The 16,261-nt window shown below is 39.6% G+C and overlaps 1 protein-coding gene across 6 annotated transcripts in view; it reads left to right on the top strand.

Annotated features, from left to right (window-relative positions):
* Window positions 1–16,261, top strand: part of ubr4 (ubiquitin protein ligase E3 component n-recognin 4) — a 60,433-nt gene that overhangs the window by 21,216 nt on the left and 22,956 nt on the right. For 3 of the 6 annotated variants that reach the window (XM_044210460.1, XM_044210462.1, XM_044210458.1), the window contains 28 exons: window positions 919–1,037; window positions 1,148–1,245; window positions 1,909–2,066; window positions 2,195–2,401; window positions 2,653–2,754; window positions 2,839–2,939; window positions 3,540–3,927; window positions 4,169–4,232; window positions 4,384–4,575; window positions 5,491–5,561; window positions 6,014–6,206; window positions 6,901–7,134; window positions 7,460–7,630; window positions 7,747–7,929; window positions 8,412–8,570; window positions 8,797–8,949; window positions 9,143–9,370; window positions 9,628–9,785; window positions 9,916–10,090; window positions 11,353–11,554; window positions 12,031–12,194; window positions 12,602–12,818; window positions 13,491–13,707; window positions 14,440–14,472; window positions 14,764–14,827; window positions 14,948–15,082; window positions 15,663–15,837; window positions 15,960–16,091. In XM_044210460.1, the coding sequence (XP_044066395.1) occupies window positions 919–1,037; window positions 1,148–1,245; window positions 1,909–2,066; window positions 2,195–2,401; window positions 2,653–2,754; window positions 2,839–2,939; window positions 3,540–3,927; window positions 4,169–4,232; window positions 4,384–4,575; window positions 5,491–5,561; window positions 6,014–6,206; window positions 6,901–7,134; window positions 7,460–7,630; window positions 7,747–7,929; window positions 8,412–8,570; window positions 8,797–8,949; window positions 9,143–9,370; window positions 9,628–9,785; window positions 9,916–10,090; window positions 11,353–11,554; window positions 12,031–12,194; window positions 12,602–12,818; window positions 13,491–13,707; window positions 14,440–14,472; window positions 14,764–14,827; window positions 14,948–15,082; window positions 15,663–15,837; window positions 15,960–16,091 (4,493 nt within the window). The remainder of the gene's footprint in view (window positions 1–918; window positions 1,038–1,147; window positions 1,246–1,908; window positions 2,067–2,194; window positions 2,402–2,652; window positions 2,755–2,838; window positions 2,940–3,539; window positions 3,928–4,168; window positions 4,233–4,383; window positions 4,576–5,490; window positions 5,562–6,013; window positions 6,207–6,900; window positions 7,135–7,459; window positions 7,631–7,746; window positions 7,930–8,411; window positions 8,571–8,796; window positions 8,950–9,142; window positions 9,371–9,627; window positions 9,786–9,915; window positions 10,091–11,352; window positions 11,555–12,030; window positions 12,195–12,601; window positions 12,819–13,490; window positions 13,708–14,439; window positions 14,473–14,763; window positions 14,828–14,947; window positions 15,083–15,662; window positions 15,838–15,959; window positions 16,092–16,261) is intronic. The other 3 variants (XM_044210461.1, XM_044210464.1, XM_044210459.1) reach the window with 3 other exon arrangements.

Here is a 16,261-nt window from a genome sequence, read left to right as displayed (position 1 = left end):
CACCGCTTGATCTTCCCTGTCTCTTACTAGGCAGACTGGATGTGAAATTAGCGTTGTTCGTCCAACAATAACCGAAGAAAACATCTTACTAGATAGATAGAACATAGTTTGCTAACTAACTTAGCACTGATAGTGCACTATTGATTTGGCGCTAAAATAGAAACATTACTGTTAGTAAGATTTCATCTTGCTAAGTAGCCGAACATAATAATTTCAAAAGTACACTGCTATCAAAATTGGCCAAAAATGTTCGATTATGCCTTCTAAAAAAACGCCTAGGTTCGAACTATTTGAATATCTATTTTTGTGCATTATGTCCATAACAAACCAATACAATGAGAGAAATAATTACTTGTAGTTATTGTGGTTTCAACATAAACATGTCTATGAAAAGATCTACATACCTACACATACATTACTACAAAAAAACAAATTATGTTTTCATGGAGTTCTGACATCAGGCCATGCTCATTTTGGTGCATATTTTAGAGATATGCCCTCGGATTGCTAGTGCTGGAATGGTAGGCTAGCTGTGGCTTACATAGCCTGCATACAACTACACATTTCATTATAAATCAGGGAAAGTGACGTTGTGTGACTCCTGTCCGGCATGCAGTGCATTCAGTGCAATGCGAGAACTTGCGAGACAGCCACGGTAGTGCTGCTTTTTCCCCACAATCAAATATTAATTTTCACAATTGAATGTCTGATTTGTTTTTACAATTCGATAATATAATCAAATTTAGAATATTCGTTGACAGCCCTATTGTGTTTTTTTTTTTTTTTTTTTTAACATATATCCACCTGTTAGTGTTTACCTTTTAAACCTGCTTCAAACATGGAAAAATAAGGCTCAAGTTGAAAATCATTTATCTGTTTATCTTAATCAAATTATTAAAACAAACTTGTCGTGATCAGGTCTTACCTACTAATGAACATCCCAGAGGAAGGGGAGAACAAGCTTACAGATGCCAAGCTCCAAGGTTATGCTGCAGTTCTGTCCATTGGCTCCACCCGCTGCAAGGCCAACACACTTGGTATGTGAAAGAATAACTCAAGAACAAAATTGTTAAACAGTAATTCACTTTCACAACTTTCCTGTACACTCACTGTTTTAACCTGAACTTTTTTAAATGAAACTTCACAGGTCATAGTATTATGCAGAACTTACCATCAGCTGTACAGACAATATGTGAGACTTGGAACAGCATCCACACCAATGAATTCCCCAACATTGGCTCATGGGTACGTGAATAAAGTTGTTGCTTATGGTTCAGTTTGACTCTGGCCCTCTTTGCCTACTCTCCTTTGTGCATACAATCTACTCACCATTTTGTTTTCTTTTAAACCTTTATTTTAACAGCAGGTTGGTACTAAGGCATTGACAATGAGTCTGCCTTGAAGGATCATGTGTAATCTATAAAAATAAATAAATAAATAAATAAAAAATGTAACACCCATTCCTCCAGTTCTCAACCTAAAATGCTACATCCTCACACTCTGCTGTTGACTCTGGCTAAGCTGTGTTCAGAGCAACTGCATTTGGTTGTTGCTGTGCTTTTGTCGGCCTTTACACAGCCAGATTTTCAATGTCTTTATGTATTTATTTTTTTTCATTGTAATGTATTTATTTGTTTTTTTAAACATTTGTTGAAACTTCCAATTTTAAACATTGGGCATAATGCACTCTCCTATCTATATCTGATTGAATTTATTATAGGGTGTTCATTTTAAATTATGGATTGTATCAGAAATATCTACCTTAAAGCATTTAATACATAGCGATATCCAGTAAAATTATAAAAAGGTTTTACCTACATTGTCCAGCCCTGCTTACTCAGCATGTCATTAAAAAAAAATTGTACCAGCAATTGGGAGACTAATAGTCTGGTGTTTTTTCTTTCTCAGCGAAATGCCTTTGCCAATGATACCATTCCATCCGAGAGCTACATCAGTGCCATCCAAGCAGCTCACCTGGGCACATTGAGTTGTCAGTCCTTGCCTCTGGCCTCTTCTCTTAAACACATCCTACTCTCTTTGGTTCGCCTCACTGGCGACCTCATTGTGTAAGTGTCTGTTCAGTCCTTTTGAAAATCTGAATAATTTCACATATAACAAATAGTATGTGATAAATAGAATTAATTCATGAAAAACCTGTTCTTCAGTTAATATTGCTGTATGTTTGTCTCCCCAGGACAGAGGAGCTAAATCCTTCGCAGGTTGTGGGCACTTTGTTGCCCCTCCTCTTAGAGAGCAGTACAGAGAGTGTGGCTGAGATCAGCAGCACCTCACTGGAGCGCATCCTCGGCCCATCGGAGTCAGACACCTTCCTAGCCCGCATCTACGAGCGTTTGGTGACCGGGTGTTACAACATCATTGCCAGTCACTCAGACCCCACCAGGTATGCCATGTGTGATGTGATATTTCATTAAATCTGCATTAAACAAAAACACTTTGTGTAGTGTGAAACAGGTGTTGGTAGTGCTGAACCCACTGAGAATGATGTACCACTGTGCTGCTTTTAGCCTATTTTAGAATATTTTAGCATATTGTTCTTATTTAGTAGCTGGCAGATTTAGTCTTGAGATTTAGTGGTTGAGTCTCACTACTCTTATTAACCATTGATCTCTCTTTTTTTTTTTTTTTTTTTAGTGGTTTGGACGAGTCTGTTCTGGAGGAATGCCTTCAGTACCTTGAAAAGCAGCTTGAGAGCAGTCAAGTCCGCAAGGCCATGGAAGAGTTCTTTTCATTCAGGTATCTGCTCAATTGATGCAAACACAGGCTGCATTATTACACATTTATACAGCTACCTCACTTATTTTGTGCTCTTTTTTCCAGTGGTGAGCTTGTCCAGATTATGATGGCGACAGCCAATGAAAATCTATCAGCAAAGTTCTGCAACAGAGTGCTGAAATTCTTCACCAAGCTTTTCCAGCTCAGTAAGTCTACTGTTGAGTTGTTCATTTCAATCAAGAAAAGCTATCTAAATGCTGAGGTATGCTTTAAATGGACTGGTTCATATGAACACTGTGCTGTTCCGAATGGCCACATTTGAAGGCTGAGTGAAAAGTTTGCCATAGGAGAGGGGCGAGAGATGAAAATCATACAAATGGGGATAAAGCCACACGTTTATAGCTAGTGTCTCTTCAAAGGCTTGGTGTTGCACTATATACACAATGTGGCCTAAGTACTTGTGTAAAGAAAGTGGGAAAAAGTTGCTTGAGAAAGATTTTCAACCGCTGCATACTTTGTCACCTCTGCACACCTGGCCAATAGCAGCGTAAAAGTGGGCGTGCTTGTCTGTCTTGTTTGGAAGGTTATAAAAATTGTGAGACACAGCCCCCCCGTATTCTGATGTAAGACAGGTGTGGGGGCAGCAGTTTCAGACAGTGTTCGATGATCCAACAAGCACTTCGTTTGAAGCATACTGACGTCTTGAAAGTGTCAAAAATCTAATCAGAAATCTTTAAAGCTGCAAGCTACAAATGCATCAGGTTTTTCAATAAGCCTAAATCTCATGGTGATGTTGTCCTACCCAGCGGAGAAGAGCCCAAACCCCAGCCTATTGTGTCTGTGTGGCACGCTGGCCCAGCTGGCTTGTGTGGAGCCCTCTCGTCTGCAGTCCTGGCTGACGCGCATGACGGCCACCCCACCAAAGGACTCAGAGCAGTTGGAAATAGTGCAAGAAAACCGACAGCTTCTGCAGGTGCTCACCACTCATATTGTGCGTGACAACAGCCAGGTGGGCGAAGGAGTTTGCACTGTCCTCCTCAGCACACTCATCCCCATGGCAACAGACATGCTGGCCAATGGTGATGGAACAGGCTTTCCTGAGCTCATGGTCATCATGGCCACGCTTGCCAGCGCTGGACAGGGGGCTGGCCACCTGCAATTACATAGGGCAGCTATCGACTGGCTGACCAGATGGTAAGAAATCATTTTCACAGACATGCTGTTCCCTGATTTAATTTACATCAGGGAACTGCATGATTTTTTTTGGCATCAGTGCTATAAAATCTGCTTGGTAAAAGGACTCTCAGATTAATTACCATGGCTTGAAAAAGTACTTTGCATTGGGTGACCTAACCCCTTAGCCATTATCATGCAGCAATATGATCTTAAATTTCTGAATATTTATTTAAAAAGTTACTCTAATTTTCCCCTGCAGCAAAAAGTATTTAACACAGAAGAATGTTGTGGAAAAAGTGAGCACAAACTTATCCCAAGGAAAGGTAAGTTTTTCTATTTGTCAGTATATTACACCAGAAGTGCCTTATTTTGACTTGATCCAGGTGTAATTCCATTTTAAACACTGGCCAAAGGGAGTTATTTTTACCCAACCAACCGTCAAGTAATTGATGTGCACCTGTTCTTTGATTTCAGCACGCCAGCATGCTGGAATGCTCGTGCCACATCATCTCCTATCTGGCTGATGTGATGAATGCCTTGCGGCAAAGCAGCGGCCAAGGCACCTCAGCACTGCTGATGGAGGGAGAAGAGAAGGCCATGGAAGTGGACTCAGACTGGGTGGAGGAACTTGCAGTAGAGGAGGATGATTCCCAGGCAGAGGACTCTGTGAGATCTCATCCCTTTATGTCTATCCTCCTGAAACAGGGCCATGTTTTGTAAATGTGTAGTATACACACCTGAACATAAAATGTGGTGGAATTGTAAGGTGTTTTGAAAACTGCTGCAGAAACAAATTGTCTTCACAAGGTTGTCCAAGCTTACATTACATATAATGTAATCTTTATTTAAAGTTTTTTTTAAACTAAAAACAAAAGCCAAACTGTTATACAATAAAGCCGTTTGATAAATCTTAGGCAAGAGAAAAACAACAAAATGTTTATCTTTAAAACTGGTGCTGATCACTTGCCACAGAAAGCTTTTTTAATAGTCCCACTGCAGGTTGTTTTGGAAGGAAAATCTCTCTGGTTGAAGTGTATAGTATGTTTTGGCTTCTAGTCTAGCTCATAGCACTGTCCAGTAAAGCAGAAATGGGTTTTACCACAATGGGTTTTACATTCATGCTAATTTCCCAGGGGAATGTGGAACATTTTCTTTATCCAGATTCCAGGAATTCTGCTTGTGATTCCTCTTGAGATTATGAAAAAGGTTCAGTTGAACCATTAGCAATGAAAGGAAACAATTAAGATGATTGTTTTTCGACTCGGCTGAAAAATCAACAACATTATGGCTTACTTCTTATTATATAATGTGCTGCATGTGTTCCCATTTCTTCATGTAGCCAGTCTTGTCAAAGAAGAGTCTTAGAGACCCAATCAGCTGAGTTCATATACACAGACTGAAATGCATAATGTGATGTGCAAGAAATTGACAATATGATGTTAAAAGTGTGTACCACCTGATTTTCACTGAAACATATTTAAGTAAGTTATGCAGTTAATTTTTGTTTGCTTTATTCAGTTTTTGCTCCCATCAGTTGCTAACTGAACAATCCATCTTAACCTGTTTGTCACTGTTTGTCAGGATGAAGACTCTCTTTGCAACAAACTCTGCACCTTCACCATTACTCAGAAGGAGTTCATGAACCAGCACTGGTAAAGAAAAGTTTATTGTTCCCTATAATTCACAAAATTATATTCATTTGTAATATAGTTTAATGTTATGTAGAAAATGGAAAAGTCATTTGTCATTGTGTTAGTGATATTTTGTTAGTGATAGTTTCTGTAAGTAGTGTTTTCTCCTGCTGTGATTGCTAACAGTGAAGTTCACTCAATACCGTTTAAACTGTTTATTTTTGATATCCCAACACCTGAACATGCCTTAATGCAGCAAAAGTTTCTCTTTTGTAGAATCTAAACTAAACCTGGAAGCAACATCTCGAAGGTTTTTGTTGTGTGAACTGTAGAATGTGGTATATTTGTTTCGTTCTGTCATGAACATACACAATCACAATGTGATTTAGATGTTACTGTGTTAAAATGTCTTTATGTAGAAATATGCAGGTGACATTCTGTCATTACTAGTCCTGGTCCTTTTCATTCTGCAGGTACCACTGTCACACCTGTAAGATGGTGGATGGGGTAGGTGTGTGCACAGTGTGCGCCAAGGTCTGTCACAAAGACCATGAGATCTCCTATGCCAAATATGGCTCTTTCTTCTGTGACTGCGGTGCCAAAGAGGATGGCAGCTGCCAGGTGAGACCGAATACCTCAGGTCATCATGGGAAAAGAACAACAGCGGTAACTTTGGCTTGCAAGTCATTCCCCCCTTGACTTCCATCCAGTCATTTCATTTGGTCAGGGTTATAGCTAGCCCACACATGTGGCCAGAAAATTAGAGAAATCATGTTATGAATGTTTGTTGTCAACATTTTGTTTACTGAAAAGGCCAGCTTTCCTAGTTAAACTTAAGAAGGTGGATTTTTGAATGTGCATGTGATGATGAACAAACCATCAACTACATTTTGCCTTCAGTTTGCTGTTAGTTAGAAATATAACAGCCCTTTTGCATTCTTTCTTTTAGTTTGCAATGTTTTCTTCTGTGTTAGTTTTGTAAATACAGTGGCTCATAATAGTTCTGTTCAAGGGGATAACAAAGTGAAAGTATATTGTATTAGCAGTTAATTGTTCCTGTGATATCAGTCTTGCCAATCCATGATTTTTGTTTGCATTTGGAGGCAGTTTAAATACAGTGCGCCTCCATCCATCACAATCTCTGACCTTCCTTTTTACTAACTATAATACTCCACAATGTGGAGGAGCTAGCAGAGTGAAAACAAAAGCAGGTTATCCTAATTGTAAAGATTTAAACAAAGAAGATGCATTTATGTGAAAAGCTTGTATTTGATGTGTTGCCATTCTCAGTTATATATGCATGCACATATCAACAATGTTGCTGTTCTCACTGCTCCTCTTTCTGTCACACCATCCACAGGCCTTGGTCAAACGCAGCCCCAGCAGCGGCATGGGCTCCACTCTAAAAGAGGCGTCTGCGTTCCAGAGTGAACTGCGTATGCCTGACAGTGCTATCCGCCACCAGAATGCCTCACCCTCCGATAAGGGCAAGGTCACAATCTGTGATGGCAAACCTGGTGATGAAGACAGACCTAAGAAGAGCAGTGTGTGCAAGAGCATTGAGGGCTGCCAGGACGAGTTGCTAGCACAAGTGGTGAGAGAAAATATGTTTATCTATTCTGGATTTATCTCCAAGTCTCCAAGTGTCTCTGTGTCTTCTTCTTTTTTTCCTGAAAAGACTGACTGCTCAAATGCCTTAACATTATTCAATTTTATTTATATAGCGCCATTTCAAAAAAGAAGTTATCTCATTGCACCTTTCCTTTAGAGCAGGTCTAGACCAAACACTTATAATATTTACAGAGACCTAAATTACTTATTATTGCACTTCTTATTTAAGAGGTATTTAAGAGTTCTATTACATGCACTGCACTATACATTGTGTGATTCAAGCTTTTGGCTCTCTCTCTCCACAACAGATGGGATCGTCCACTGCAGCAGTCATACTGGAGATGCTCATGTTTCTCATGGAAGCCATCCAGACCAACTTCCAGCAGGCATCAGCAGTGGGAAGCAGCAGCCGGGCTCAGCAAGCCCTCAATGAACTGCATACTCAGGACAAAACTGTGGAGATGACAGACCAGTTAATGGTATGAAGGAATACATTTTGGAGTGGTTAGAAAAATCACTTGATTTATATAAACCTAATTAGCAGGTACATTGTATATTTAATAAATTGTATTTAAATTCCTGCACTTTTCCTCAGGTGCCCACGCTCGGCTCTCAGGAAGGGGCTTTTGAGAATGTGAGGATGAACTACAGTGGTGACCAGGGACAAACTATTCGGCAGCTCATTAGTGCGCATGTCTTGCGGCGTGTTGCTATGTGTGTCCTGTCTTCACCCCACGGCCGCCGCCAGCACCTTGCAGTCAGCCATGAAAAGGGAAAAGTAAGCTGAATCCTGAAATAATAATCTTCTTCTTCTTTATGTAGATCTTGATTTGAAATCCACAATTGACTTTATTTCTGCAGGTTTTTGGTATACCTTAGTTGAGTTACCTACCTTAGTTGCGCCACTACCAAACAAAGCTGCACTTTTGTTAATGCTGTGTGGTTTCAAATACTTTGAAATTAAAGCAGACATTGTCCACTTAATAGTCATATCATTCCGTACAGTAAACACAAGGTGTTGCAGTCAACCTATTTCAACTCAATGGATAGATTTTAATTTAAATATAAATTATACATTTTGTATAAAGTTTATTTCGTCACCCTTTAATAAGCATTTCTGTTGGGTTTTCTTACATGTTATGTTTGTTGCTTTTGTTGTAATTGCCAGCGAGTCATGTAAAAATCAGTTCTCAACGGTTTGCACTGTCTTCTTTGTCAGAGCACCCATAACCCGTTTTCTTTCCATCTCCCGCTTGACAGATAACAGTTCTGCAGCTGTCCACTCTCCTGAAACAGGCTGACTCGAGCAAGAGGAAGCTGACACTGACCCGTCTGGCCTCTGCACCAGTCCCTTTCACTGTCCTCAGTCTCACAGGCAACCCCTGTAATGAAGATTACCTGGCTGTGTGCGGCCTCAAGGTCCGAAAACCAGCTTCTTTTAATTTTACAATTGTTCTGTTTTGTGTGTGTTTTCTAATTCCATGTGTGCAAATATACCTGAATGAAAACTCTAGAGACAACAATGTAGTTATTACACTAACTTTAGCTAAGTAGATTTAGAAGTACTTTTTTTAAATGAATGGCTGCTATATAGGAATTTGGTATTTGACTGTTTTGTTTTTGTTGTTCTTTCATTTTTTCCCAGGACTGCCATGTACTGACTTTCAGCAGCACAGGCTCTGTGTCAGACCATCTGGTGTTGCACCCACAACTGGCTACTGGCAACTTCATCATCAAAGCTATCTGGTTACCAGGATCGCAAACTGAACTTGCGATCATCACTGCTGACTTTGTCAAGGTATGTTTTAAGAGACTAGACACTTAATATGTACCTTAAGTTAGAGTATTGACCTATTATTGGTGATTTGATTGAGTTTTTCTGTTGATTTGGGAAGTAAGTCACAGGTGCTAAACAACTACACTGCTTTTTGCATGTTGAAAAAACACTTGGTCATACTTGTCTTTTTCTATTTGTGTCCCTTGCCAAACAGATTTATGACTTATCAGTGGATGCCCTGAGTCCCATGTACTACTTTCTGCTCCCAAGTTCCAAGATACGCGATGCTACCTTCCTTTTCAATGAAGAGGGGAAGAACATTATCGCCATCATGTCTTCAGCAGGTTACATGTACACCCAGCTCATGGACGAATCCAGCAGTGCCCAACATGGCCCTTTCTATGTCACAAATGTATTGGAGATAAACCACGAAGACTTGAAGGTAAGTGGGATGTATACTAAGACCATGGAGTTATACCCACAGAATTGTGTGAAGTCACATCAGCAGCTAAATATATTATTGTTTGCTAAAAGGGTCTACACTATAGCCAGTCCTACAGTGCATTCCTGCTGTCATTTTTTTGGAATGTTTGGTTGATTTCATGTTTACATACCACTTCAAATCAGTGTTTGAGGTTTCTTGAAAGTGCTGATTGGCAGAAAGCAATATTGAGGTAAATTCTTTCTGTTTGACTCCAGGATAGCAACGGACAGGTAGCCGGCGGCGGTGTGTCTGTCTATTACTCCCATGTGCTTCAGATGCTTTTCTTCAGCTACAGCCAGGGAAAGTCCTTCGCTGCCACAGTGAGCCGCAGCACCACAGATGTGCAGAGGCTCTTCCCCATCAACGTCAAAGGGTAACACTTCTTCCATACCATATACAGTCTCTTCACATCTCTGCCACTGCACTGGATCTGGGATATGTAATGGGTAACTGGAAGAGCTAACTATGTCTCCATCTCTCTCTTGCCCTCTTACCTTCTTTAGCTCTAATGGCGGCAGCAGTAAGATGTCACCTGCTCTGTGCCAGTGGTCTGAGGTCATGAACCACCCAGGCCTGGTGTGCTGCGTGCAGCAGACAACAGGCATACCGCTGGTTATCATGGTCAAGCCAGAGACCTTCCTCATCCAAGAGATTAAAACTCTGCCAGCCAAAGCTAAGGTAACTAGGCCTGTCACGATAACTGCTTTTGTTTGACAATAATATTGTCCCAGAAATAATTGCGATAAACGATATCATTGTCATTTTAAGACCATGTTATGCCACTGATATAACGATAATATAAAAGCATAATAATGCAAGTACACTGTTTCAAAGAGCAATGAACTTTTAAGCTGCCTGAGCACCGCCCATGGTGAAACTCCGACACAGAGAGCAGATGACGAGAGGAATGAAGCAGCGCGCCGAGAAATTACAGCAAAACGTGTCTCAGACTGTCTCAGCATAGTTTTTTTTCTGTTACATTTGGCTTAGGCACTGTGAGAAAAAAAAAATGCTCAGGCATTGTGCCCAAGTCTTATAATGTAAGGAAAACCCTGCTGTTTATTTGGCATCATGCTGGTTAAAATGTTGGTGACATTCTTATCCAAATAAACACGCATGTAAACACAACAGGCAATATCGTACAATATATGGACATAACGTCGATAATTTTTGCTGACCTCTATAAGTCGATAAAGTAATTATCGTGACAGGCCTAAAGGTAATGGCCACTTACTGTACTGATGTGGAACTAGCAGGTTAGAAAATAGTGAATAGAACTACAGCAATCAGAAACAGCAATGTGTAAAATGGAAAAAGGAAGACCCCTGTTAAAAGCAAAATAGTAAAAAGAACATATGCACTACAAGTGTGCTGACAGCACATGTGCTTCTCATCACTTGCATTAATGTACTGTTTTCCCCATCCTGTCTCCTATTCTTGTTAAGTGGTCGCACAAATCATTTTCTGCTTTTGACCTTTTCTTGTTGATTAGCCAAATACAACAAAGAATTTCTTTTTCTTGCTGCTGTGAGGTCACCATCTTGTTTTCTAGTGCACATACAGAACACATACACAGACCCCTAATTGCAGTGCATAGAGAAGCGCATTGGAAGCTTCACGTCCATGGTCCATATTAATATAACATATTATATGAACAAGCTTATCTAGAAAGCTTTTGCACATTATGATAAAGGCTTTTTATATATACTACATACTATCCAATACCAATGCACACATTTCAGGGAATTAGTAACACTTTATTTGCACATTGATAAAACACGCTTACAAAACATGATAATTAAGCATGAAATTACAGCAGTAATAGTGAAATCACGTGTATGTTAGCCTATTAAAAGTGTCACCCACTGATTTTATTATAATTTTTTTTTTTTGCCATTCCTTAAGGTTAACATTCATGCCCATTCATTTCTTTTCCCCAGATTCAGGATATGGTAGCTATCCGACACACTGCCAGTAATGAGCAACAGCGTACAACCATGATTCTTCTCTGTGAGGACGGAAGCCTGCGAATCTACATGGCCAATGTGGACAACACTTCTTACTGGCTCCAGCCCTCGCTGCAGCCCAGCTGTGGTATCAGTATTATGAAGCCAGTCCGCAAGCGCAAAGCTGCTGCTACTAGTGAGTTTGAGGCCAATAAAGTGCTGTTCTTTTTTTTAATCACCAAAAATGTAAGCAAGTGGATCCCAATATAGATGATAAACACACACAAATCGGAGCATACAGGTGTTATCATCACACCTAGACAACATAGGCTGGTTATTTGCCAGAATGCCTGGTTAACTAACATTTGAATGGTAACCCTACACACAACCTCAGTTCAAACTATTTTAGTCTGTTATTAAGAATGCATGACCTTTTGGATTTAGTTATCTATCTAGTCCACATCAATCTCAAGGTGTTCTTTATTCGCAACTTTCTTTAAAATTTCTGGAAAACATTTAGTGACTTCTCAGGATCATTCTCAATGTACACAGTAGACCAATTGATACATAAGCATTCACTCAAAAACTGTTTGCCAGAAAATGCTTGCTTACATTGCACATGCTGTGTGCCTGGCAAAATTTTCAATTTGAATGTAATGATTTTACTTTCAGCCACCCGGACCTCCAGTCAGGTGACATTCCCAGTGGACTTCTTTGAACACAACCAGCAGCTGACAGAGGTGGAGTTTGGGGGCAATGACTTGCTGCAGGTCTACAATGGACAGCAGATCAAACACAGGCTTAACTCCACTGGGATGTATGTAGCCAACACAAAGGTAAGGACATTTTAGCATAATGCTTCCGTGTTAGAAAAGGTGCAATATACTGCTGTGCTTTTTTCTTAGTGAGTGAGTAGCCTATAAAATCAATTTGGAGAGTAGTAGTGGTTAAAGGATTATACCAACATTTTGCCAGCTTTGCTGTTTTTAACAACTTTTTTATGTTCTGACGTTGATAATGGTCTCACTTATCTGAATCTTCTGAATATAGGTTCAGAAATACTTAAACACTCACAAATTAGTATGCATCCAAACTAAATACATAATGGGACAAAAAAAGCGCCTGAGGCACACATACTAAAGTATGTTTAGTATGTTTATACTATAGTTGTATTATTGTATCAGTTAGACAAATTATGTAAAACATAACAAATGTTGTCATGATTCTGGTTGTTTCCTCCTAGCCTGGGGGATTCACTGTGGAAGCGGTCAACAACAACAGTTCAATGGTGATGACGGGCATGCGGGTGCAGGTGGGCACTCAGGCCATTGAGAGGGCTCCTTCCTATGTGGAGGTCTTTGGCCGCACCATGCAGATAAACCTGACGAGAGCCCGTTGGTTTGACTTTCCCTTCACCAGAGAGGAGGCCCTGCAAGCTGACAAGAAGCTGTCCATCTTTAGTAAGAGCAATAGTGTGCAATGATGAAGATATCTGGCTGATTGTTATGTGGATATTTTTTGTCACTTCTATTAATATCCATTTATGTGTATTACCTATTACTTCAAAAATAATTTGTAATTTGTGTAGCTTCTTGATGTAAGTTACAGGATTTAACTGAAAAAAGGACCCTAAAAGCCACCATACTGTGAATACTAGTATTTTGTGTCACATATGTGTTCTTTGCATATCCATCCAACCTATCAACACCAAGATTCTTAAATGTCTGAATGAAATCAGTTTGACAAACCCCATAAAGTAAAATTTTACTGTAAAATGAACATTTTGTTGCTATGTAAATACCTCAGCATTTAGAAACTTCACTGATTAACCTTAAAATACAATACATAGTATTTTTGTGGTTCCTTCCAAACAGCAAAAGTAAAATGTTAGTTTATTGGTCCAAAAAGGGCATAAAAACTCACTGAACTTGTTGTGCAGCACAAATAAATTATTAGTGAGTCTAATGCATGTTATGCAAACCTAACCGCTAAGCTATTGGACTTTCAACATGGTGGGTGTTGAGTATTTAAACAAAAGATATTTTGCACTGAGCTGTTCCTTGGATTACATTGAATTTGCTGCAGACTGTTTCAAAAACAATTTCTGATGTAGTTTCATCTTCCTGTTCAAGTTGGAGCATCTGTTGACCCAGCTGGAGTCACCATGCTTGATTCTATTAAGATCTACGGTAAAACCAAGGAGCAGTTTGGCTGGCCCGAGGATCCACCAGAGGACTTCTCCTCTGCCTCAGTTAACAATGTCTGCAGTCCCAACCTCAACCAGGGCAATGGCACCTCTGATGGAGACATAGCCACCCCAACCACCACCAGTGGCAGTGTGCTAGAGAGGTATGGGCTTTTCTCTTTGGGGTTCATAAGGTCAATAAAAGTTGTTGGCAATCTACACTTCTCTATCCCCTGTAGTTCAGATAACCACACTCATGATCTGATGAGATAGTGTGACCATTTCTTTGACTTTCGAATAGCCTAGTTTGTGTCACTTTTATATTAAACTACCTTTTATCTCCACCCTCAGATTTTGTCATACCGTTTATACGTTTATCCTTTTAATACTGTGAATGTATAAGACCCTTGTGGGCAAATCAATGAGCAGTACTGTTTTGTGATAATGGATTATTATTTGATTTTTGCATAAATGTGATTGAAGTACATTTATTTTTGGTGGATTAGCCAAAACATTTGGGTCGTTATTTTATGTATAAACAGTTTCTCAATTGGTTTTCCAGAAAATTAACTATATCAATATTAATAGATGTGATTAAAAAAATTATACATACTGTGATAGTTTTTAGATTTTATCTATATCACCCTCTCCTAGCTTATATTTACCCTTCATGAGTCCAGCTATATAGCAGGAATTCTTGAGGACGAGCCTGAAGTTTTACCAATGGGGGTTGGGTTCTGTTAAGAGTATTTAGTGCATGGCTATCGTGATGTCATCTTTTCTTGCATGCTTCTCTTATGTTCAACTGAATCATTTAATTTCACTTGTTTCTTTCTGTGATCCTCACACTTTTTTTTGTTCTTTTTCTTTTGCTCCCAAAAATACAATAAAAAAAGTTGTGAAACTGAGTCCTTATCAACCTTGGACCGGTTAGTAACTGCCCTTTCTCTGCTTGTTTGTATGGTTTTGTGCATGTGTGCCAGTTTGTGTGTCCATGCCTGAGACTGTGAACATACCATGCACCATCTCCACACTTGTACAACAACAACAAAACTTTTTTTTTTCCTGACAACATTTATTCTTGCATTCAGTGTTGTTTTGGCATTTAGATCAGCACAGACTGCAACAGTTTGAGATTTGCTTTTTTCTGTTTAATTGGTTGATTTAAGGCAAATCTATCAAATTAGTAGAAGCATGTTGATCTTCTTTCTTAATTTCAGGTTGGTAGTCAGCTCCCTTGAGTCTTTGGAAAGCTGCTTTGCAGTAGGTTCCTCCAGTGAAAAGGTAAACAGATTTTATTCTTTGTTGCCTTTTAAAAGTAATAATGTATGAATAAAAGATCCTGTGTTAAACGTGCTTGTCTTTAGGGAGCATTGTTGACTGCGTGTCTTTAACTCTGTGTAGGAGAAGAATAAAGCTGCAGCGCTGGAGTTGGCCACTCTACTTCTGTCCATGCCAACCCCTGCAGGTGTGCAGCAGCAGACCAAGGGACTTCTCGCCAGCCTGCACACCAGTCGAACTGCCTACCACAACCACAAGGTAAACAAAATAATCCCATGTGCCAGACTAGACCAAAAGAATAACAATTTCAACGGATGTTGTAATATGTCCTGCAAAAATTTGTATACTGTATCAACAACAGTTTGGTCATCATTAACCAAAAACTTAACTAACTTAATCAGTTCTAATTACTTTTAGTGAAAGGGAGGGGCAGTTAGTGAGCTAGGGAAAATGGAGAACCACATTACAGTTTTTTCTGTGGTTTACATTGATGAACCCTGAATTATTTCTTTATATAAAGGAACCACAGTGGAAATAAGTATTGAACTGTTGACCCTGTATCAAGGAAGTAAGCCAACATGATTATTTGGCAATTTTATGGGAATCGTGTGTAGCCAGTAATGAGAAAAGCGGTCAGTAGTTGTTCATTTATCAACAGTTAATCCATTAAATGTATAAATTACACAGCAGTTTGTTGAGAAACCGCACCCTCAGAAGTGCATAATGGGATTAGAAACTAAATTCTAAGCGCTCAAGTACTTTTAGGTGTTAAATGTTGTGCTCAACCTCTACATCACTTATGAAGAACTAATGCAACACTTATCTGCCCTCTCATCAGGACCAGTCCTTGCTAAGTAATGCAGTGCAGTGTCTGAATAGCTGCAGCCGTGAGGGGAGGGAGCTCGATCCCGATGTCTTCCAGAGGCTTGTGATCACTGCCCGCTCCATTGCAATCATGAGACCCAACAACTTGGTGCATTTCACAGAAACAAAGTCATTGCACCATGACTCTGGTAAGAGGCTATTCTGCTGGTGACGAATGTTGCCCAAGACTAGGGAATAGCAATTTATGTGTAAATGATTTATATGGTTACACGATTACAGTAATGTTAATGTTATTCTGTTCTTAACCCAGAAATGACAGAGGATGGGCAAAAACATGTGGATAGTGAAAGCTGTAATTTCATCTCACAGCTGATGAATAACTTCTGGAAGCTCCATGCCCTAAAACCAAAGAACGCATTTCTTGCTCCCGCTTGCCTGCCTGGTAAGTTCAAACTGTGGGACCCTAAAATATTGCAAGTACATTGACTGAGTGTGAAAATTTGTTTACATAAATTATAAGTAATCTGATCGTGAACATGACCAGTTGTCGACTCACACTTAAGTGTTATGTAGAACGTTTACATATAATGTATACTGTCTAGAAGTACTGAT

The sequence above is a fragment of the Siniperca chuatsi genome, linkage group LG10, assembly GCF_020085105.1.
Source record: "Siniperca chuatsi isolate FFG_IHB_CAS linkage group LG10, ASM2008510v1, whole genome shotgun sequence".
NCBI lineage: Eukaryota > Metazoa > Chordata > Actinopteri > Centrarchiformes > Sinipercidae > Siniperca > Siniperca chuatsi.
Note: the sequence above shows the minus strand (reverse complement) of the source record. Positions and strands in the feature narration are given on the sequence as shown.